At 51.1% G+C, this 23,798-nt stretch overlaps 2 protein-coding genes across 6 annotated transcripts; one reads left to right on the top strand and one right to left on the bottom strand.

Annotated features, from left to right (window-relative positions):
* The first annotated feature begins 333 nt into the window (after positions 1 to 333).
* Positions 334 to 8,038, top strand: SHROOM1 (shroom family member 1). 5 transcript variants are annotated; one of them, XM_086411545.1, is made up of 10 exons: positions 334 to 399; positions 850 to 1,003; positions 1,442 to 1,742; positions 4,313 to 5,302; positions 5,394 to 5,449; positions 5,693 to 5,902; positions 6,102 to 6,671; positions 6,760 to 6,901; positions 7,010 to 7,282; positions 7,378 to 8,038. In XM_086411545.1, the coding sequence occupies exons 4-10, from the start codon at positions 4,355 to 4,357 to the stop codon at positions 7,708 to 7,710; spliced, it is 2,532 nt and encodes an 843-aa protein (XP_086267671.1). In that variant the 5' UTR covers positions 334 to 399; positions 850 to 1,003; positions 1,442 to 1,742; positions 4,313 to 4,354; the 3' UTR covers positions 7,711 to 8,038. The 5 variants fall into 5 exon arrangements, with proteins under 5 accessions (XP_086267671.1, XP_086267670.1, XP_086267669.1 ...); XM_086411544.1 differs by having other exon boundaries at positions 850 to 1,141; XM_086411543.1 differs by lacking the exon at positions 1,442 to 1,742.
* An 8,039-nt stretch (positions 8,039 to 16,077) lies between these two features.
* On the bottom strand, positions 16,078 to 20,082 carry SOWAHA (sosondowah ankyrin repeat domain family member A). The gene has a single exon (XM_086411541.1). The coding sequence runs from the start codon at positions 19,260 to 19,262 to the stop codon at positions 17,571 to 17,573; it is 1,692 nt and encodes a 563-aa protein (XP_086267667.1). The 5' UTR covers positions 19,263 to 20,082; the 3' UTR covers positions 16,078 to 17,570.
* Between the last annotated feature and the right edge of the window lie 3,716 nt (positions 20,083 to 23,798).

Genomic DNA, 23,798 nt, shown 5'->3' with positions numbered 1-23,798 from the left:
GACCTGGCCTGGGCTTCCCCACTGATAGGGTGGTTTGAATCCGTGAGACTCCGGCCGAGCACTACAGGCCGTGAGAACATACCAGATGGAGACCGGCGGGCGAGCGCCCTGGGAGCCCTACCCCTACTTTCTCGCTTTTCCAGCCAGGCAAGAGGCCTGTGCCCGGCGGGGTAACGAGCGTCCAACCCCGACCTGGGTCTAAGCCTACAAGCGGACACTAGGAAGGGGCTGTCGGCTGCCTGGGCAGTGCGGCCGCTCCGCGCTCCCGCCCCCGGGAGTCGGATTTGGCGCCTCCCCCGCGGCGGAGGGAGCCTGGAGGTGGGGTCGGGAGCCATAGCCCAGGGCTCTGATGTCACCGCGCGGCCGCAGTCCAGGAGCTCGTCTCGGGTTGGAGCTCAGGTACGCTGCGAGGCCGGGGGCCAGGCGGCGGAATCGCCGTTCCCCCGGGCGGTAGGGCGAGCCCCGCAGCTAGGTGCGGATGGGAGTGGCTGAGCCGCTGAGGAACAGCCCGCGCGTCGCTGGGTCTGAAGGTGTTGGGCTCCACAACACGTCTGGTCTGCGCGAGTCGGGTCGGGCTCCTGCGCCCCTGTCCCCGCCTCCGGCAGAGGGGTGGTGGGCGCAGAACCGGTAGCGGCGGGAGCTGCTGGGGGAGCCCGCCGGGGGCTGGCGAACACGGAATGGGGCCTCACCGCACCCCCTAGCCACTCCCCGACCCCCGGCTCATGCCCTTCGGCAGCGGAGCCGCTAGGGAATCCAGCCCCCACCCCCTGCCCCTCTCTCCTGCGTCCAGGACCGCGTGGTCCCCTGCGCGCGTTTTGAGCCCTCCTTCCCCAACGGTGAACCCAACAGGAAAGGCCGAGAAATGCGCCGGCCGGGGGCCATCCACTGTGCCAGTGTTCGCGAGGCGTCGCTCTCCTGCTGCACCTCGTGACTTTGTCGCCCCCTGTGGCCACCAGGCCTGTGCTTCTTGCCCCTCTGACCTCAACTCAGCTTGAAGCCCCAGGTATGTGGTCCGACCTCGACAGCGGCCTCCTTTCCACATGTGCCCTAGCATCCCTCGTTTCCTGCCCGCGGCACGGAGCTAGAGCCTGTGGAGACTCTCCGGGAGGGCGGCAGCAGTGGAGAGCAGATGCTTCGCAGGGTGCGTTGTGGGGCGGACAGCCTTGGAGAATGGGGAGCCGTAGGGGGCTGGGAGAGCCATGGAACTTCCCCCTAATGCCTGCTCTTCCAGACTGTGTCTGGAGAGCTGGGATTCAAGACAGGCCCAGGACCCAGAAACTCAGTCTGGGTGACATGGAGGCAACACCCTACAGTAAGCCTACCACTGAGGAAGAGCATCCTAGATATGATTTAATTCCTGATCCTTATTGATCATTTGAGGTTGTCTGTCTTTCTGGTCACTTTACCTGGATCTGTTTCTGTTGCCTTTGTGTGACTTTAGTCACTGGAAGCAGTCTCCATCGGTTTCCCCAAGAACCTCTAACTAAAAGCCTGGGTCTGTCTGCTTGCCTGGTCCAACCTCTCTGCTGAGGTCCAGACTCACATCTCAACCTACTCAACTGCTCACCAGACTTGCCACAAACACTGCAAAGTCCACAGGCCCCAGACCCGGCCTGGAACCCTTGGCCAGTCCGCATCCCAGCTTCCTCATTCCTGACACCGGCACCTGCACCTCCTCAGTTCCTAGCTCTGAACATTGAAGTCATCGTTGTCTCCTTTTCGTCTCTTGCTCTTTGATTCAGGTGATGTTTATTGCAAACAATGCCAATACCATATGACCCTACCTAATCTAGCGGTTTTCCAGGATAACATGCTGCTCCCCCTGGGCTGATGGGGCTTGAGAAAGCTTTAGTTCTGACTTATATTCAATGCAGGCATTGGCTCTGCAGCCCAGCCCACAGCTGACATTAGTGCTGACGCTAGGGCTCCTGGGGTGTGGCCACTCCCAGCCACAGAGGATGGTTGGACTGCAAGAGGCTCCCTGCAGCCAGACAAAAACTCTCTGCTCTTTGGGCTGAGGCCCCAAAACACACTAAAGGAGCTGGACTCTCCTACCCTATCTTGCATGGGTATCGGGTGCTCAGGTTACCACTGATAAAGCATTCTCAACACAAGATCAATAAGAAAATATACAGACATTTTTATTATCCATTTGAGCTGTTTTTATTGGGCGAACTCAGAACCCTTTGTCATTCAGTAACTCACAAATAAGAATTTTCAAGGTCTTTTTTAAGGAAACATCTTTGTATTTGAACAGTTACCCATGCCTATAGATGCAGTGAAAGTCAACATGGGTAGGCCTCGGTGGCATGAGCCAGGATAAACAGTGCTCCCAAGTTGGGCTCAGAAGGATAGCAGGAGAGGGGGCCAGCGTCTGGGTGGCTGGAGGGGTTCCCTAGAGGAGGTGAGTCTTCCAAGGGGCTGCTACTCAGTAGCTTTTCTTTCTGAAATACAGAGAGTATAAACTACTTTGCAAAAGTGGTCCCCAAGCCTGAGTGTGAGGACCAGCCTTCAGGGCTGGCTTTAGTAGGCACAGTGATGCCTCCAGGTGGGTGATGTCAAGATGTTCTGGTACCAGATCAGCTGACAGCCCCTCCTGGGAATGGTGGAAGTACTGCTTCTCCCTTTAAGGAAACACCATGTCCTCCCACCACTAACCTCTCTACCTGCCCTAGCCAGCAATCTGTAGAATCTGGGGTCTCAGGGAATGGGGTAGAGGGTGATCCTGAACTCTAAAGTGTGTCTAGGAGGCTTACCAAAGTCTGTTTTTTCAGTTTCCACCCAGCTATGGGCCACCCTCCTCTGCAGTCCCAACCAAGAAGCTCAGGGAAGGCAAACCTGCTTTCTCCCCACCATCCACCTCCACACACAAAAGTCCCTTTAGCCCACACTGAACCCTGAGTTCCCAAGACTCAAAGCTACTTTCACCCCTGATCCAGGTACACTCCCCCAGCTCCTCCCCTTGTTCCCCCTCCTGGCACTGGGAAGGTATTGATTTCTGGCCATTCCTGTTCCAAGCTATGCTTGCCTGCTCTTTTGGTTCTTAATAACCTGAATAACCTGGTCAGTGTCCATGAGTGGCAACTGTCTCACCCATTCTGTCCCCTTCTTCAAAAAGACTAATAGGGAGAGAAGAGTAGGTGGAAGCAAAGAAGCCCTCAACCTTCTCCACCAAAGCCACCCCCCCCCCCATCTAGTTCCTGCAATTCTGCTCCTTTCCTTGTCATTCAACAAATATTTCACATCAACTACATGCCAGACATTGAGGGTACAGAGAGGAGTCAGTGCAGGGCCTGTCCTCAGGAAGTTCATGGGTGGGAATGGGGAGAGGGAATCACAGGCAAACCAACAATCACCATGCAGGGTGTCGAGTGCTGTGATGGGGAAGCTAGGACACTAGAGGGATCCCAAAGGGCCAGGAAACCTCTAAGCTGAGCTCTATAGGAGGAGCAAGAGTGGCACAAAATGGGGTAAGCCTGTCACTCCTAGACAAAAGGCAGAGTCTCCCAAGCAGGGAACATATTATCCTGGGATCTGACAGTAATTTGAAGGGGGGTGCGGATTGTTTCCCACAGAGGAGTCTGAGCTTTGTTGGGGGGGGATTGGGGTAAACTGGCTTTCAGCAGAGTTTGCTTCTAGGAAATTGATTCTGGCTTCAGTAAGCTTGGAGGCAAGCCCAGATTCCAGGCAGGGCTCTGGCTCTTACTAGCTATGTGCCTCTGGGCAAATCATTCCCTGGTTCAGAACCTCACTGTCCTCATCTGTAAAACGCAGGCAACAGTTGTGAGGTTCAAGATAAATATTTATTCAGAGCACCTGGAACATAACTGGCCCAGAGGAAGGCTGTGAAGCTGCCCCTGCCACCTGACCTGGGTCTTTCCTCCCCTCCTTTCTTGGCTCCCCTCTGATCTCAGATCGTTGTTGATGTTGTTTATGAGGAAAAGATCACCCGGAGGAGTTAACAAAGCAGCCAGGAAGCGGCCTGGGTGGGACAGGGTTGGGGAGGGAAGGAGCATGGGTATGTTCTCAGCGCTCCAGGAGGTGCCAGGGTAGAGGCTGGGCCAGAAGAGCCCCGGTAGGGAATGGCCTAGGCGCCACTTCCTTCCTCTGAGCTAAGGCTCTCAACCTCCAGAGGTGCTCCCCTGGTCCTCCTGCCTTTGCCATCCCAGAAGAGGGAGGTGCGGGATGTTAGGGCCATGGGTCCCGTGGCCAGGGAGGCAATGTGTAAGCATGTCGGTGTTGGAGGGGCCAGCAGGCTATCCTAACCCATACCCGGAGCGCTTCACCTCCCACGCCGCCTATGCTTTTCCAGGCCTTACAGAGCTGGCCAGCCTCCGCCCTCGTCCGAGCAGCCATGGAGGCCCTGGGTCCCGGAGGTGGCCGCACCTCCCCGGCCTCGTCCACTCGCAGCCTGGACTTGCGGCGGTTGTCCGCGCCCACCGACTCGGCCTACAGCTCTCTCTCCGCTGCCTCAGGCGGTCCTGAGCCTCCTGAGCCGCGCACGCCGTCGCCTTTGGCGGGGACCCAGCAACTTCCCTACCTGGACTGGGACTACGTGCGCGTGGTGTGGGGCGGCCCGGCCCCCGCCGCCAGGCTTCGCACTTCCGCGCAGCCCCGGCCCGCGGCCCCCGCACGCAGTGGGCCTCGTGCCCCTGAAAAGGGCCCGGGACCGCTCAGCCGCCAGACCACCCCGCTGCTGTACGCGCTGGCGGCCGAGGCTGAGGCCGAGGCGCGGGCCGCCGAGCCGCCCAGCCCGCCCGCCTCGCGGGCCGCCTACCGCCAGCGGCTGCAGGGCGCGCAGCGGCGAGTGCTCCGGGAGACGTCCTTCCAGCGCAAGGAGCTCCGCATGAGCCTGCCCTCCCGCCTGCGGCCCGCGGCCCCCGCGCGGCCCTCTGCCGAACACCCGCGCTCCGCCTCGCTCAGCCACCCCGGCGGGGAAGTAGAGCCGGCGCGCTCAGGGGCTCCCACCCAGCAGCGGAAGTGGTGCTTCTCAGAGCCAGGGAAACTGGATCGCCTGGGTAGGGGCGCTGGGTTGGCGAGGCAATGCTCCGGAGAGGCCTGCTCCAGCTCTGGCTTCATCGGGCCGGAGCCTCGGGAATGGCAGCAGAGGACGCTGGCTGAGTTTGAAGGTCACCAGATCAGATGGCTGCCTGCGACCCAGCCCCCAAGTGTAGAGGACCCAAATCCCCGGTCCTTGAAGCTTGGCAATGCCTACAGGCCTGCCGCCAGTCGGAGTCGGAGCGCTTCCGGGGAAGTCTTGGCCCCCTGGGGAAGTCCAGAAGGTGTCATGCCCATTGCCCAGGTATGGAAGATAGGGGCTGCCACCTTGGGGTGGGGGAACCTAGAGGACTGAAAACTTGAGCAACATTTCACCCAATTGCTTGCCTTTCCAGGCTGTTCCCCAAGGAGCAGAAACCCCTAGACCACCATTGCAGACCAAACTTAACAGGTGAGAGACATGGACCACTCTGGAAACTGAAAGTTAGGGGAACTGAAAGTTGGGGGAGGCAGCTTTCATGGCTCTTGCTCAAGAAAGAAGGCCTCCGCCCACCCTCAGTTTGAGCCTTATGTCTCAAGGCAGAGTGCAAACCACACCCCCTAATCCCACCCCCAACACCCCACTGTGTCTCTGGTGCAGAACCAGAATCTTCCTTCCTGGTCACTGTGGTCAGTGTGGGGTCCTTGCCTCCAGGTTCCTAAATCAGAAGGAAGCTGCAGAAGTGTGTCCTGCAGAAGGACCCCAGAGCAGTCCCTCTGACTGTGAGCAGAGGGGCTCAGAGAACTGCATTGGGTCTGTTCGGCTCCCATCCCTTCCTGATGATGAAGTTTTCCTGGAAGAAGCCCCCCTGGTCAGAACAAGATCACCTGCAGACTCCCAGACTCCCCTGGGGCTCCCAACCTGGTGAGTTCCCTCAGACTTTCAAGCAGAGTGAGATACACCTTTCCTACACACATCTATAAATTGCTGGAGAGGCATGGAACTCTCTCTTGACGGAAGGCTGGGGGGGCGGGGCGGGTTGGGAGCTGGGAGTGGTTGGCAGGGGGTGGGGGGGGGCCCTTGGCCAGAGCTTTTTCTGATTTAGTGTCTCTTCCACTTTCAGTGTCCATGTCTCTGACCAGGAGTACGGAGCTGGCTTGAGTCAAAGGACTGACCAAGCTATAATCCCCCCAGAGAAGCCCTTCCATGAGGACCCAGAAACTGCAGGGGTGGATGAGTGTTGGCAGGGGTTAAACGGTTCTGTGAATGTTTCCAGGCCTACATGCTGTAGCCCCCCTGAGACTGCAAATGGTGATATCCTTACATTTGACCCCACTGGACTGCTGACCACTGTTCTCCCCACAGCTGCAGAGACTGACCTGAAACCTTTCCCAGGTGATACCCTGGGACCTCCAGACAGTGATACCCCAGGGCTCCCTGGCCGTAGTGCCCTGGCTTGGGGCCCTGGGGAGCCTGGTCCCCGGTCAACATGGGCCAGTCCACGCCTCGAGGAGCTGGTTCAGGAGCTGGCCAGATTGGATCCCTCTCAGAGTGACACTTTCACCTCCTATCCCAGCCCAGAGCCAGCCCTGGGCCTGCTAGATGGACTGATTCCTTTAGCTGAGGTCTGGGCTGCAATGAGACCAGCCTGTAGGGAGGCTGGAGAGGAGGCTGCTGGTAATTCTGAGCCAGGGTAAGTGAGGGGCATCAGGGACTCAGAGGACTTTAAGCCCCTGATCTCTGGGGCAGGACAACACAAGGAGCTCTGGTTTTGTCCCCAGGTCCTATCTACTTAACTCCACCCAGCACCTGCCAACTTCTCAGGAGGAGACAAGGCCTGAAAACCTTACCACCCACGTTGCACCTGACCAACCATGTGACCAGGGTGTACCAAAGCCAAATAACAGCATCCAAGCCAAGAAAGTGAGTGTGGAAGGGGCCATTGGTGGCTGAGTGAGGCCAGAACCCAGAGTCTGGTCTGGGGAGTCAGGGGCCTGGCTCCAGACTTAAGTGCCTACGCACTCCCGGCAGGCAGAGCTGGCGGACCTCCTCCAAAAGATGCTAAGGGACCTTCAGGCCGAGCAGAAGCAGCTGCAGGGAGCGGCCCAAGCTTGGGCCAGGCGCAGAGCTGCTCTGGAGGCCGCTGTCGGCCAGGCCTGTGCACCCCACGAGCTGGAGCGGTTCAGGCGGTTCATGGCCGACCTAGAGCGCGTGCTTGGCCTCCTGCTGTTGCTGGGCAGTCGCCTGGCCCGCGTGCACCGTGCCCTGGCCCGGGTGGGTGCAGACAGCGACCCTGAAGAGCAGGTAATGGTTAGGGCTGAGGAGGGCGGGGAGACGGGAAGGGCGGTGAGGGGCCTGCATCGGGCCTGGCTCACAGTGCCCTCGCCCTGCATCTCCAGGCCTCTCTGCTGCAGCGACTGGGGCTCCTGCAGCGGCAGGAGAAAGATGCTAAGGAGCTGAAGCAGCACGTGGCGCGGCGGGAGCGGGCCCTACGGGAGCTGCTAGCGCGCGCACTGCCCGCAGAGGAGCTGAGCGCCTACCGCACCCTGTTGGCCGGCAAGGCCGCCGTCCTGGCCCAGCAGCGCAGCTTGGACGAGCGGGTCCGCCTTATTCAGGACCAACTGGACGCAGTCAGGAACGACCTTGGCCGTCATCCCTCGTCTCCCAGGCCAGCCTTCCCCTCAGGGACCCATCCTCCCGATAAACCGCCCTTCCCCCCTCCCCTCATCTAGTTACAGGCGGTGAGGGTGGGGAGCATTGCCCTTGCCTCTCACCCGCATGATTCCGGATGACGCTGGTTTATTCGGTGCTTTTCCCTTGTGGTGGGGAAGACCCAGGCCCGGCTTTGCCGGAGTACTTCTTCCAAGTGTTCTCACGTGGTCTTTCCCAAATCTTGTGGATTATCTGGTAGTTAACAGAAATTTTAAATCTGCAGAATTCTCTCCTTTGATGAGCAAGAGTTCCGGTAAGGGTTGGTTGGAGGGAGATGAGACAACCTCAACTTAAGATTCAAAATGGCCATTTCTTTTCCCTCTCAATAAAAAAATTGATGAGAAGTAATACCTGGAGTCTGGCTTGGAGGCAGGGTCTTGTTTGCAAATTTCAGACACCTCCCTGACTAGAGCAGATTAGCTATTTGTCAGAGGACATCAGTCAGGTCTAGGGATTCCTAGGAAGACTGAAGAAACAGGCTTGAAAACAAGAGGGGCCAGGCAGATGCTGTCACCAGTAGTCCCTAACTCTTCTGGTGACTGCATTTTTACCACAAAACTCTAGACCTGATTGGCTGAGTTTAGGTCCCTTTTGCTGGTTTTTACCCAAGCCCCTAACCTCAGTGGTATAGTAGAAGTGGGTAGGGCTGCCTCCCTTCAAGATTCAAGGCACAGGGAACTTCCCCAAATGAAAAATGGATTCAGATGCTTTGCCTAAAAACCCTGATGAGTGTCAAATACACTTGGGCATTTGGGGAAATTCATTCTGAGGCCCAAAAAGAACTGTCTTCCTCATCCAGTTGTGTTATCAAAACTGAATTTGTCCACCTCTCCTTTGGAAGACCCTATGGGGTCAACCAGGCTTGAAGAGGGCAGTTGGGAGGATGGGAGCTGAATGGGGATGAGTCATGGGGTATCTGGAGACCTATTATGCTGGGGGTCTTATGTCCTGGAGATGCCTATTTGGGGTTGGGCTGGAGCTGGGAGTGGGGGGTTAAGGGCTAGAGTGAAATGAAACAAATGACACACACACCCTCTGTGTATCATCCCTGCGTACATAGAATCAATGTTCTCCAATATACATGTGAAAATCTGCCTTAGCATTTGTAGCTGCAAAGACTGGGGACCAGAACATTGTTCATGCAAATACTGAGTGTATTTTTGTAAGCCAGGCACCTTAATAATATTGGTATCTAAAGCCAACTGACCTCTAAGTGAGAAATCTCTGCTTCTGAGCTCTTTTCTGATGCATATTGTCACTAAGTGCAACTGGTTGGGAATTTTAAGTGGTCGTATTCATACTAAAAGCATTAGTTACAACAGTCGTGCTATTGAGCACAGAACAATACTCACATTGTGCCTTTTTATAAAAAACATATGGGGCTCCTGCTGAGGCGGTTGCGGGTTCTAACATTCTGCTTTGCTTCTCCCCTTTGAACGCTGTGGGCGGGGCCTCCGCTCCAAGGTTCTCTGCCCTGCTGGACAGCTTGCTGCCAGACGCCTTCTGGAGGGATATACTTACTTCTGCCTTTTGCCCTATACAGTGCTCATTGCTTTCTCCTATTGTGATATTCTTCCCACTCCAGAATTCTTGCCTGAAAAAATCCTGTGGACAGAGGAGCTTGGCGGCTACAGTCCGTGGGGTCGCAGAGTGGACGCGACTCAGCGCGCATTGTGATATTCTTAGAAATACACTTAACCTTGTCCATTAGGCCAGTGGAAATTGTGTATTTCAGACAAAACACTCCCAGCCCTGAATGGGCATGGGTAGCAGCGTCTGCTCTTGTCCAGTTAAACTGCAGTTTGGTTCTTGGCTGGTTTTGGCCATGGGGAAATACGAGGCTGCTGTACTTGTCTCTACCAGATCGAAGATCAGATCAGATCAGATCAGTCGCTCAGTCGTGTCCGACTCTCTGCGACCCCATGAATCGCAGCATGCCAGGCCTCCCTGTCCATCACCAACTCCCGGAGTTCACTGAGACTCGTCCATCGAGTCAGTGATGCCATCCAGCCATCTCAACCTCTGTCGTCCCCTTCTCCTCTTGCCCCCAATCCCTCCCAGTCATCAGATCGAAAGCGCCCACCAAAGTGCGGCCCCAACTGAGCAGGTCCTTCCATTTGTCTCCTTCTCCTTCCTGCCCCAGTTTATCTTTCTTCCACACCCCGTTGTTCCTTCAGAGGACAAGAACGATCTCAGCATAGGTGTTGGATATTAGCACCACAGGCTAAGACTTGGGTGTGGAGGGAGGCAGTGAATACGAGAAGCCGGGTGAATTCCACCCTCCTAGACGCTGCCAGCAGATGGCGCTGTTCTTTTTATGACCCTTCACCACCTCTCCAGCTACCAGGCCTTCCGGGCTAGCCCCAGGGATGCTGCCTTGTCCTGAGCAGTGTCCCTGTTGGGCCTGAAGGCGGGGGCTAAGCCTTTGCTTCTGTCGGAAAGAAATTCTAGCCAGTTGGCTGTGGGAAGGTTGGCTCGCTTTCCTTTGCCACCTCCTTCGACATTTGTTGGTTAATGAGGAGTGGGGAGGGGAAAGCTGGGGGTGGGGGTTGGGGGTGATCTTGAGGATCAATATCCAAAAGAGCCTTACTTAGTTCCTTACTTAGTTCCCCACGGTGGAAAAGAGGGTTCCTTGGGTCTCTGCTGGGGTTTCTGTCCGCACCTCCCCAAGCTTCTGCGCCCCAGCCTGCTGGTCCCACCACCCCCAGCCTGGCGGCCTGAGACGCTGCGCCCCACAGCTTAGCGGAGTGCCCTTGTTGCTGGGCAACAGGCAGCCGGAGGCCTCCTCTCCCACTCGCCTCATCCCGCCCCCGCGGTTCCTCCTAATATGGATTTAATTAGTGTACTTTTTACCTTCTGACTGTAAATTGGAAACTGAGTAGGGAAGCAATGTTCCGCGGTGCTCCAAGCCGGCGCTCAATCTGGCTGGAACAGTCTGCTCTGCACACCACCTACCTCGGCAAGCAGCTGGAGTGAACTTCAGAAATCCTCAGGGGAACAAACTACCTCGCTGTTCAGTCATGAGTGATTCAGAAGCTTTCAGACGACATTTAGGTCAAATGCGGTTGAGGACCACCGCAGAGAGAAGAGAGAAAGGGGGAATGTGGGGGGCGGGACGCAGGCAAATGCTGTAAATCAATCCTCCCAACGAACCCATAACATTACTTTCAGGGCCTAGCTGCAGTTTAGAAAATCACCATGGGTGTTTACCTGCTGTCTTTGAAATTGAAGTCAGCACTAAGTTCTCACTAGGAGAACTTTTTTCCCCCTTCTGGAGGAGAGGTCCAGAGATCTCTCTCTCAATCACTCCCTCCCCACCTCTCTTCCTCCCACTCCCTCTCTCACTATCTGGTCCTTCTTTCCACTTCCCTGCAGTAATATCTGAGGCCACCTCTGCTCCACAGGTTTAAGTCCAGAGGTGGGGCAGTTCTGGAAGTGTGAAGCCAGCCATAGAGGTTCAAGGCAACAAGCTGCCTGGAGAGTGACAGTCTACTTATTACACCATTTTAAAAGGTCAGATAATTTCTTCCAGGATAAGGCAAAGAAAAGGGGAAGAATATAGGTCCTGATAGGCCCAGCCTTAAAGCCATGTGCGCAGAGGGGTGCTTTCAATCCAGAAGGCTGAATACTTGTTTAGGACTGGAAGGAGAGGCTGGGGATTTCAGAGGTATGTGCGGTAAGAAAGGCATAGTGGAGACTTCCCTGATGGTCCAGTAGTTAAGAATCTTGCCTGCCAACGAAGGGGACATTGGTTCAATCCCTGGTGAGGGAAGATTCCGCACACCTCAGAGCAATTAAGCCCCTGTGCCACAACTACTGAGCCCACGTGAGCCCAGAGCCTGTGCTCCGTAACAAGAGAAGCCATTGCAATGAGAAGACTGAGCACTGCAACTAGACAGTAGTCTCCACTCATCCCAACTAGAGAAAGCCCACTTGCAGCAACGAAGACCCAGCAAGCTAAAAATAAATTAACAAATTAAAAAAAAAAAAAAGAATCCACCTGCCAATGCAAGAGACAAGGGTTAGATCCCTGACCAGAAAAGATTCCACATGCCACTGGGCAGCTAAGCCTGTGTGCCACAACTACTGAGCCAGCATGAGCCTAGAGCCTGTGCTCTGCAACAAGAGAAGCCGTCATAATGAGAAGCCCGCTCGCCACAACTAGAGAAAACTGACACACAGCAACGAAAACCCTGTGCAGCCAAAAATAAATAAATAAAAGGCACTGTGATATTTGAAAAAATGTGATATCACTTACAGAATATAGGATAGTTTCCCTTTTGTGGGAATATATTTTTCCTAGTAGTGTCAATATTGTTGTTTATATATACAGGTACTAACATGGTAAAAGAATGGTGATCAGGTAGAGTAACAGCACAAATCAGAGCTATTTGGTTTTGGAATGCATCCAGATATCCCTTTGGGACCAACTTGGCACTCCTAGTAATATTTCAGGATGATGTTGCAGTTCACAGACAACTCTACCTACTCATTCCATGTGCTCCTCCCTCCCCACAGCCTGTAGGATAGGTACTGCCAATTCCACAGAGAGAGAGATGGAGCTTGGAGAATTGGGTGACTTGCTTAAGGTCACTAAATGAATAAAGAGCTGAGATGAGATCACCTTGCTTTTCTGTAACAGGATGCTTTACTGGAAAAGAGCAGCAGGATGCCATCCTGACCGTGACAGTTACTAGCTTGAGGCCATCAGATCAGATCAGATCAGTTGCTCAGTCGTGTCCGACTCTTTGCGACCCCATGAATCGCAGCATGCCAGGCCTCCCTGTCCATCACCAACTCCCGGAGTTCACTGAGACTCACGTCCATCGAGTCAGTGATGCCATCCAGCCATCTCATCCTCTGTCGTCCCCTTCTCCTCTTGCCCCCAATCCCTCCCAGCATCAGAGTCTTTTCCAATGACTCAACTCTTTGCATGAGGTGGCCAAAGTACTGGAGTTTCAGCTTTAGCATCATTCCCTCCAAAGAAATCCCAGGGCTGATCTCCTTCAGAATGGACTGGTTGGATCTCCTTGCAGTCCAAGGGACTCTCAAGAGTCTTCTCCAACACCACACCTCAAAAACATCAATTCTTCGATGCTCAGCCTTCTTCACAGTCCAACTCTCACATCCATACATGACCACAGGAAAAACCATAGCCTTGACTAGACGGACCTTTGTTGGCAAAGTAATGTCTCTGCTTTTGAATAGGCTATCTAGGTTGGTCATAACTTTCCTTCCAAGGAGTAACAATCTTTTAATTTCATGGCTGCAGTCACCATCTGTAGTGATTTTGGAGCCCACAAAAATAAAGTCTGACACTGTTTCCACTGTTTCCCCATCTATTTCCCACGAAGTGATGGGACCAGATGCCATGATCTTCATTTTCTGAATGTTGAGCTTTAAGCCAACTTTTTCACTCTCCACTTTCACTTTCATCAAGAGACTTTTGAGTTCCTCTTCACTTTCTGCCATAAGGGTGGTGTCATCTGCATATCTGAGGTTATTGATATTTCTCCCAGCAATCTTGATTCCAGCTTGTGTTTCTTCCAGTCCAGCGTTTCTCATGATGTACTCTGCATATAAGTTAAATAAACAGGGTGACAATATACAGCCTTGACGAACTCCTTTTCCTATTTGGAACCAGTCTGTTGTTCCATGTCCAGTTCTAACTGTTGCTTCCTGACCTGCATACAAATTTCTCAAGAGGCAGGTCAGGTGGTCTGGTATTCATTCCCATCTCTTTCAGAATTTTCCACAGTTTATTGTGATCCACACAGTCAAAGGCTTTGGCGTAGTCAATAAAGCAGAAATAGATGTTTTTCTGGAACTCTCTTGCTTTTTCCATGATCCAGCAGATGTTGGCAATTTGATCTCTGGTTCCTCTGCCTTTTCTAAAACCAGCTTGAACATTAGAAAGTTCACGGTTCACATATTGCTGAAGCCTGGCTTGGAGAATTTTGAGCGTTACTTTACTAGCATGTGAGATGAGTAGCTTGAGGCCATACAGGTTACTTACAGTTTCTCTAGGCTTCCTCACTTTAAAAATCAAGATACTAACAGTACATACATTGTAAGGTGGTGGTGAATACCTACAAAGTGTTTAGAACCATGCTTAGCACTTAGTAAACACAGGTTATATATGCATTCCCCATAGCCTGGTCTGGAGAAGGCAATGGGACCCCACTCCAGTACTCTTGCCTGGAAAATCCCATGGATGGAGGAGCCTGGTGGGCCGCAGTCCATGGGGTCGCTAAGAGTTGGACATGACTCAACAACTTCACTTTCACTTTTCACTTTCATGCATTGGAGAAGGAAATGGCAACCCACTCCAGTGTTCTTGCCTGGAGAATCCCGGGGACGGGGGAGCTTGGTGGGCTGCTGTCTATGGGGTCGCACAGAGTCTGACACGACTGGTGACTTAGCAGCAGCAGCATGGCCTCGTCAAAATTGGGAAAGGAGTATGTCAAGGCTGTATACTGTCACCCTGTTTATTTAACTTATATGCAGAGTACATAATGCAAAATGCCAGACTGGATGAAGCACAAACTGGAATCAAGATTTCAGGGAGAAATATCAATAACCTCAGACATGCAGATGACACCACCCTTATGGCAGAAAGTGAGGAGGAACCAAAAAGCTTCTTGATGAAGATGAAAAAGGAGAGTGAAAAAGCCGTCTTATAACTCAACATTCAAAAAACTAAGATCGTGGCATCTGGTCCCATCACTTCATGCCAAATAGATGGGGAAACAATGGAAACGTGACGGACTTTATTTTCTTGGGCTCCAAAATCACTGTGGACGGTGATTGCAGCCATGAAATTAAAAGATGCTTGCTCCTTGGAAGAAAAACTGTGACAAACCTAGACAGCATATTAAAATGCTGTTAAATATGACAGTATATTAAAAAGCAGAGCCATTACTTTGCCTACAAAATCTGTCTAGTCAAAGCTATGGTTTTTTCAGTAGTCATGTATGGATGTGAGAGCTGGACCATAAAAAGGTTGAGTGCCAAAGAATTGATGCCTTTGAACTATAGTGATGGAGAAGACTCTTGACAGTCCCTTTTACCACAAGGAGATCAAGCCAGTCATTCCTAAAGGAAATCAACCCTGAATATTCACTGGAAGGATTGATGCTGAAGCTGAAACTCCAATATTTTGGCCACCTGATGGGATGAGCTGACTCACTCGAAAAGACCCTGATGCTGGGAAAGATTGAAGGCAGGAGGAGAAGGGGACAACAGAGGATAAGATGGTTGGATGGCATCACCAACTCGATGTACATGAGTTTGAGTAAACTCTGGGAGATTGTGAAGAACAGGGAAGCCTGGCTTGCTGCAGTCCATGGGGTCGCAAAGAGTCGGACATGACTGAGTGACTGAACAACAGCAACATACCCTGGTCTCCTTTAGGTATGTAACACATACTCAAGAATAGCCTCCGTCCTCCTGAGAGGAAATGTACAATTGTATTAAAAAGCTTGCTGTGGATATGAGTCATACACATCCACATCAGCAATTAACTCTTTCCCTATTAAGAGGAGTGATTCTGTTCCCTGGGATAATTTTAACCAGATAAATTGCCTTAATCGATGAACAGCTTTTTTTTTGGTCATTTGTTGGAAATACTCTTCCACAGGTATGCCTCCTGTTAACCAGATATTCTTCTTGCAAACTTCCCATATGCATATCAAACCTTAATTTCCTACTAACTTCCCATATAGTTTCAGACAGTCTCAGCCTGCAAGGGAAAAGCAGTGGTTTGTTACACCTGCGTGTTAGGCTTATTGACCCTAAACTCTTGCCCAATGTTTTTACTTCACTTGGAAGGTTTGCAGCACACCCTTGTGAAACACAAAGATTCTTCCGCAGTTTAAGAATCTTCCTCTGATTTAAGTGTGCCATAAACATTATTATTGTTATCGCTACTGCGCTGGCTTACATTTTGTCTTTCTCAAAGCCAGTCATACCTGTGTGTGACCTTTGTTACCCTCAGTCAAGTTTCTCTTTCATTATGAAAAATTTCTAATATTTTATTCTTAGACCTTCAGCTACTCAGATTGCTTTCATTATTGCCTCTCATCATTTAGTTTTTCACAGAGGCAGACGATTTGATGTGCATTTTGAAATAATTTATGCAGCTTAGCTAGAGTTCCAGGCAAGGAAGATGGGAGAGGCCAGATCAGGGCCTACATTTATCTAAGGTTTTTGGCTATCATATCCATGTTTGGTTGATTCCTTTACTTTGCAGAGAAATCCAAATTCTTTCAATAGTAGAATGCTTGAAAGAAGCAAAAGGATGGGGATAAAAGTAATGAAAAGAAATGCAAATACAGTAGCAAGTGCTATAGAATGTTTAAGGGAAGTACAACATCACACAGCAGGAACAAAATGGGAAAATGTTTATTTCATTGGTTAAATCAAAACATTCCAGGAAGGACTGCCTTAAATAATTTTCAGAGGCCTCACTGATACATATATGGGAGGGGAGCCCCACTACCCTGGCCACAAAAACTATTTGGTATAACTAATCACATGCAAACCCAATTTGCAAAAGCAGAGCATTATTACAATATGATATTTTAAAAAAAGATTGGTTGAGCAAATAGACTTCGTATCTTTAAAATGGGAAAAGAGCCATTATAATTATGCTGGGTTGAACCTGAGAAATCCTGGCAATACTTAAAACCTTCTCAATTACAAATAGGAGCAAAGATACAGGTGAACTAAGCTACCCCTCTCTAAGGTCGCTGAGTAAGGAGACTTTGCATTTGCTATTTTGGAATAAGTTGTTTGCTTTCAGATGGCTTTTTAAAATGGCTACCACATAAGTTTTGCTTGTATAGAACTTTCTTATAAAATAGTTGCTCCTTAATTGTATCTGTTACTATTTAGCCAGTTATTTTTCTGGTGTTAGGATATGACATTTTTTTTCTTTGAATATTCACCTACTGCAGTGAAAGGCTCAGCCAGATTTGAAAGCCACAGATTCAGAAACATGGCACAATGGTGCAATTCACAAATCAAATTTTAAAAAGTTAAATATTCATGCCATGGCAAAGTAGCCAGCGACCAGTGACAAAGATACATTTCACCATAAAGACAACCACAAATTAAAAGTATTTGCCAAAAATGTCTTTTCTCTCATTGTTAAATCACTTTTACTCCCAAGATGCACTTGTTTTCTAATATTTAGCATTCACAGTATAACTGAAATTAATTACATTCACAATGGTCACTTTCTGTGTTCAAGATTGACATCTTGATTGCTTAAAATGAGGTAGATAACCATTCAAGGGTTTTGTTGGTTGGGACTAAATTCCTTTATATCTTGATCGTTTTTTTTTTTTTAATAGAATTCCAAAATATTTAGCAAAAGATTGAACATATCTGAGCATTTTGGAAAAATATAATTTCAAGAGGTTATTTTATGAAAGTTGTTTTACCTCATTTCAACTTAAAAACAGGATAAAAGCATCAAATTACAAATGCACTGCATATCTTAAAGCTGACAAATAATCTATCACCACACAAAGCTGTAATTCTGCTTTGGAAGTATATAGATGCAGAGGCATTGGTTTAAATCATTCAGGGGCCAGACCAGCTGCTGCCCCTGAACCTTTGATCCTAAATTGCAAATCTCCTCCAAGGTTCAAGCCTGATTTCCAGAGTTCTTCATAGGAGGCTCTCACTGAGATCTTGAATCCCATCTCTGGAGAAAGATTAAGTTGGAGGCAAAGGCCCACTTGGGTAAAACAGGCTGCAGTGGACAAAGCTGGAGACACGATGGAGCCAAAAGTGTTGGACCATGGTCTTGGGCAGGCTTTGACTGTGAGAGGGAGGGGCGATTAGAGCCACCAAGTCGTCACCTTGGGAACCGTCAGGTTGCTGGGGGTAGGCTGGGCACTAGACCAGCCAAGGCTCCTGGAGTGGGTCGACGAGAGATTTCTGAAAAGGCTGGCAGACTGCCGCGGATCTTTGTCTTTTTACGAGGAGCCATGGGCGAGGCTCCCAAGAATTTGTTTAAGGAGCTTGACTTTCTCATGCCTCGAGCCAGATCCTGGAGCATCAGGTCATCAGCCAGGACGCCCAGAAACGCGCTGGTGGTGGAACTGAGGATGGTGGCCGCCACCTGCACGGGGCGCCGGGCCGCAAAACTGCCACTACCACCAGCAGCCCCATCGGGTTCGGTCGAACCTCGCAGGCCAGGGTCGCCAAGTAGGCGACGCAGAGCATACGAGGCGCCCGACTGCAGGTACTGGTAAGCGCGCCGTCCGCTGTGGTCGCGCACGTGCACCTGCGCACCCAAGCGGACTACCAAGAGCACTGCCGCATCCTCGTGGCCGTGCAGCGCCGCCAAATGCAGCGGCGTATAGCCGCCGTGCGAGCGCGCGTTGACGTCGACCCGTGCGCCCCCACGCCGCGCGACCTCCACCAGCTGCTGCACCATCTCGAGGTCGCCGCTCTTAGCGGCCCAGTGCAGGGCTGTGAAACCAGACATGAAGTCGCGTTTGGCTGCCAGGCCGAGGTCGCGCAGCAGCAGCCCGTGCAGCTGGTGGGTCCAGCGGCCCCCAGCCGCCCGCACTAGCCACTCGTGTTCGGCCGGCTCCAGGGGCACGGCGGATGGCGGCGGGGCAGCCGGAGCCTCCTCAGTGTCGGGGCTCAGCAGGCGCGGGCCGGCGCGCGACAGGCGCCTCAGGTGAGGGGAGCGGCCAGAGCCCAGACCGAGGCCCAGGCCGGACTCCTCAACCGAGAGCCGCCGCAGCAGCATCGGGGAGCTCCGCGGACTGGGCTCCTCCGACAGCTGCCTGCGCAGGCCCTGCTCCTCAGCCCGGATCCGCAGCGCCGAGGGGCCGGGGACGCAGCGCACAGGCAGCATGCAAGGCTTCTGAGGCGGAGGGCGAGGGGTGGGTGGTGGTGGCCCCCGAGGCGCAGCTTCCGGGTCTGGCGGTTCTACGTGGGGCGAAGGTGCCTCCGACGGTGCCGTGGACGGTGGGGCCACGTCTTCAGAGAGACCCTCAGAGGGCTGGGCCAGTTCGAAGGCTGGAATCTGGGGGTCAGAGGGCACCCCTGACTGCCAGGTCGGGTCTAACAACAGCCCCTGAGTGGTCTCTGAGGCCGGAGCCCCGGCGGTATCCTGCTGCTCTGATGGCGGGGCCGGGTCCTCAGCCGGTTCCGCCGCCCTCGGTGCCCAGGACGCGGACGGAGCCCCCGAGGCCGCGGTTTCCTCCTGTGAGACAGAAGTGACCTTCGACGGCGGGGCTGGTGCCTCCGGGGCGCTCTGGAAGCAGCAGGCCGGGGGCTCGGGTCCGTCGTGGGACCGCGACTTCTTCTTCAGCACCACGAATTTGACGCCGTCGAGCTCCTTCACCACGGCCACGTTGTTGACGAACTGCTTGAAGCGGTCCCTGCGGGCTGCGCGGCCGCGTGGGTCGCCGGCCTCCAGGAGCGGTTTGAAGCGGCTCAGCAGCTCGGAGTTGCGCACCTTCCCGCCGTTCTCCTGCAGGAAACCCAGCACCGCCGCCTGGCTCACTCCGGCGGCCGCAGCAGCCGCGGCCGCGGCCAGTGCCATGGTCACTTACCGCCCCGCAAGGGGGGAGCCAGGCCGCCCGCTCCCACCAACTCTGCGGCTCCCGGTTGCTGGGCAAGGTGGACGTCGCGGCGCCGCCGGAGGAGGGAGCCGGGGTTCCGGGAGTCAGGTCCGCCTCGGCCAGGCTCACCTGATCTTTTTCACCGAGGCGTGACGGGCGTGTCCCCGAAGCTGGACCTCGGTCATGCCAGCGCAGCGGGGCCCGGCAGTCTCCTGGAGAAAGGAGCCGGGGGCCGCGGCGCGCGACCCCCGCCGCTGCCCCGCGGGGTCCCCAGTCTTCGGGGTAGGTGTCTGCCTTTACAATCTGTCCAATGGGCGCCGGACTCCATCCCCCATGCGCGGTGCTCGCCTTACAGGTGACAGCTGCCGCCAGGGCCGCGGTGGGAGTACGGGAGCGGAAATTCTCCACCGCCCCTCCCAACCCGGGAATTAAAGGCGCAGTGCCAAGCTTCAGCTCCGCTCCCGGTTGCTAGGTGGGTGTGTTCCCCAGGGATAACGCGGTCGCCAGCCGAAGCAAGGTTTCTTATTCCTTTAAGAAATGTTTAACCACCACAAAATACCGGGCGATTGCTTCAACCAGTAATTTATTTAAAGACCATCAATGCCTTCTGAATTGTTGATTACAGAAAAATGGCTTCGTGTAACTTGCAGTAGACACAATTCGCTGTGCGTGGCAATGTATGTCACCCGAGATTTAGAAGAGACGTTTTAAAAAGCAGTTTTCTTATGATGCGATAGTACATTTTCACATCGAGTTTGGGGAATAAAACCACAGGAAAACATAAAGAAGGAAAAATATCACTTAAAATTACCATTAACATTTTTGACTGTTTTTTTTCTCCCTCCCCCTACACATGTGTATACATGTTTATGCTTTAAAATAAGAAAGTAAAATTGGAATCATGCTATGTTTTTAAAAATTCACTTCCTCCACAAATATTTGCTGCGCACCTCGTTTCTGCCTCAGAGAAGGCGATGGCACCCCACTCCAGTGCTCTTGCCTGGAAACTCCCGTGGATGGAGGAGCCTGGTAGGCTGCAGTCCATGGGGTCGCGAAGGGTCAGACACAACTGAGCGACTTCACTTTCACTTTTCACTTTCATGCATTGGAGAAGGAAATGGCAACCCACTCCAGTGTTCTGGCCTGGAGAATCCCAGGGACAGGGGAGCCTGGTGGCACAGAGTCGGACATGACTGAAGCGACTTTGCAGTAGCAGTAGCAGTAGTTTGTGCCAGTACCTTTTCAGATTGTGATACATGGTTTAGAAAGACAGATAAAAACCCCTGATTTAGTGGAGCTCTTATGGTAGAATGGGGGAAGGTTTTTGTTGTTTAGTCGCTAAGTCGTGTGGGGCTCTTTGTGACCCCTTGGACTGAAGCATGCCAGGCTTCCCTGTCAGGGGATGGTGGGGAGCGACAAAGAGAAGTGATACGGTGAATCTGCAAATTGTATAATATACTAGAGAAATACTATGGGTATTTAAAGTAAAATAAAATACTATGGGTATTTAGAGTAAAATAGAGGGGCAGGTTCAGAGAAGGCAATGACATCCCACTCCAGCACTCTTGCCTGGAAAATCCCATGGATGGAGCAGCCTGGTGGGCCGCAGTCCATGAGGTCACTAAGAGTCGGACAAGACTCAGCAACTTCACTTTCACTCTTCACTTTCATGCATTGGAGAAGGAAATGGCAACCCACTCCAGTGTTCTTGCCTGGAGAATCCCAGGGACGTGGGAGCCTCATGGCCTGCTGTCTATGGGGTTGCACAGAGTTGGACACGACTGAAGCGACAGCAGCAGCAGCAGCAGCAGCAGAGGGGCAGGTTGCAAGTTCGAACCCTGTATTCAGGGTAGGACTCACTACTAATCCCTTTAAGGGATTAGAGATTTATATAGGTAAGTAGAAGAAACTTTGAGCAGAAGAAACAGCCAGGGCAGAGGTGTGATCAGTTTTTTAATTTACAAACACAATACTACAAATACATAAACAAAGACACTGGTAGTTAAAGAGAGCAAGACTCTTGAATCAAAATTCCACACTTGAGTCCTGTCTCTACCTTGAGTACTCGCTTGACCTCTCTGTGCCTCAATTTTCTTATTTGTGAAGGGAGAAGTGGACAGTAATTACACTTAGCAAATTGTTGTGAGAATTCTGTGAGAAAGTAAATATAAAGCACTTAGAACATGCTTGGCCCACAGTGAATATTCACATTATTATTAGTAGTATGTTGTTCAGTTGCTCAGACATATACCACTGTTTGCGACCCCATGGACTGCAGCATGTCAGGCTTCCCTCTCCTTCACCATCTCCCAGAGCTTGCTCAAACTCATGCTCATTGAGTCATTGATGCCATCCAACCACCTCATCCTCTTTGGATGAGATTTGGGCTCCATTTCCTCATTTGAGCTCCAAAATCACTGCAGATGGTGACTGCAGCCATGAAATTAAAAGACACTTACTCCTTGGAAGAAAAGTTATGACCAACCTAGACAGCATATTAAAAAGCAGAGGATCTTTTTCAAAGATCCTCCAAATTGTTCTTTCTAGTGGATGAACCAATGGAGATTTTTAGTAATCCCATCCAAATTAATTTCTTGATGGGAGTTTCTATTCCTCAACTTTTCCCATTTTTATTTTGCAAAATTTCAATCTTAAGTATTATTTCTTGTGTTTGTAGCCATCCATCTACTCTTTCTTTTTCAGTTGAGGTACAGTTGATTTACATTACTCTGTAGGACCTTTAAGCCTGCAGAGTTTCCGGCCTGAAAATGGAACTTTTCCCTATTTTGGTCTGGGCACTTGGGGCGCAGAATTTCCAGCCTGCAATAGGATCTTCCCTGTATTTCAGCCCAGCTGCAAAAGTCCTGGCCCCAATACAAACCTGGCCCCAATACAAACACACTAGCTTTTGTGAATGGCACACTAGCTTTTGCCAAAAGCAGGGAAAGGGCTCAGAATTTTCTTACTTTCAGTCCTTCATGGCCCTTAGTCAGAATCCAGATTTGAGAGACTCATGCCACATGTGTCTTTCTGTTGCTTCCCTATCTCCTGTCGCCCTCTGTCTCTATCCATCAGATTTCCTAGATGACCCCTGCTTGACCTTTCATATCCACATGACCTCTAGGAAAGAATTCTGGGGTTCCCTTTGGTTCAGGTCTTTCTCCTATTTTCAAAAGCCTGAGGGATCAAAACTCTCCTAACATTCTAAAGAATTCCCTTCTAAAGACTGTGGTTTCTCAGGGTGGGGAAGGACCAAGCTTCCCCGACTCCTGCAAATTCCCTTAACCCTTCAGAGTCTTCTGATGGGACCAAGACCTCATGTCCCACCAGAGGGACAATCCAAGATTTTTATCAGATGATCTGCCCCTGATATCAGAGTCAATTTGAGCACTATTTGATCTATATTTTAGCTATAAAACTATGACTACAGAAAGGAAAGATGACTTTTTGACACAGGATGGCCATGATATTCTTTAGACTCCAGAGAAAACTGGTTAAAATCAAATATTTTTTTCTTGGAAACTGCAAAACCAGTTCTTTTTGCATATCCAATTAAAAACAACTAGCTTGTTAAAGGAGAAGGCAGTGGCAACCCAGTCCAGTACTCTTTCCTGGCAAATCCCATGGACGGAGGAGCCTGGTAGGCTGCAGACTGAAGCGACTTAGCAGCAACAGCAGCAGCAGCTTGTTAAAAGGCCTGCCTAGGGAAAAGCTTGAAGTTAACCCTTTCCATGTCCTTGAAATACACAGCCCACTTTGCCTGAGACCTCAGCCTTGGGCAAATTAGAACTTCAAGCAAAAAAAAAAGGGGAGGTGGTTAAAGAAACATTTTAAATCTCAAGTGGAAAACTATGAGATCTCTGTCTGTCTGGATTTATGTATGTCTCCGTGTGTGTCTTTTGACTTTTTTTAATATTGCTGAAGTTGTAAATGAGTTCTAATTGGCCTAAAGAAAAGTAAGCGCTTACAAATCAGACAATTCTTAATACAAGAGAAATTAACCTAAATGAATTTCAGATTCACATGAACTGGGAAATAATATTAAACATCTAGTATTAATGTTTGTTTGCTAATCTGATATAGACAGGTCTAAGAGTCATTAACATTAAGCATAATATTTTCATTGTGTCTAGGTTTATTATAAATTAAATATTGTAATATTGTTTTATCTGTTACAAGTTTGTCAGCAAGGAAATTACCTCAAGTGAAGAAACTTCAAAAAAATATATAAATGAGATATTATATTTTTAGATAAACTATTAATAATTATACTTTAGAAATGTCTGTCTAAAACAGTCTGTCTAGATTTTGGTAACCTGAATTTCTAGAGTTGTGCTGAACTAAGTGATAGAAGTTTATTGAATAGCTATGTCACTTCCAAATAAAATAAGATTTTGAAACATTAATTCAGTTCAGTTCAGTCGCTAAGTCATGTCCAACTCTTTGCGACCCCATGGACTGCAGCACACCAGGCCTCCCTGGTGTCCATCACCAACTTCTGGAGTTTACTCAAACTC

This window comes from Bos grunniens, chromosome 7 (genome assembly GCF_055505025.1).
Source record: "Bos grunniens cultivar Pamir isolate PY7600 chromosome 7, Bosgru_T2T1.0, whole genome shotgun sequence".
Taxonomy (NCBI): domain Eukaryota; kingdom Metazoa; phylum Chordata; class Mammalia; order Artiodactyla; family Bovidae; genus Bos; species Bos grunniens.
Note: the sequence above shows the minus strand (reverse complement) of the source record. Positions and strands in the feature narration are given on the sequence as shown.

What these genes read in the sequence shown, in the direction of transcription:
- SHROOM1 (XM_086411542.1), top strand. An exon ending in GCTGGTAATTCTGAGCCAGG is followed by an intron (nt 6,672 to 6,759) that starts GTAAGTGAGGGG and finishes TTTTGTCCCCAG; the next exon opens with GTCCTATCTACTTAACTCCA. An exon ending in ACAGCATCCAAGCCAAGAAA is followed by an intron (nt 6,902 to 7,009) that starts GTGAGTGTGGAA and finishes CACTCCCGGCAG; the next exon opens with GCAGAGCTGGCGGACCTCCT.
- SOWAHA (XM_086411541.1), bottom strand. Translation starts at nt 19,262, where the DNA reads ATGGCACTGGCCGCGGCCGCGGCTGCTGCGGCCGCCGGAGTGAGCCAG.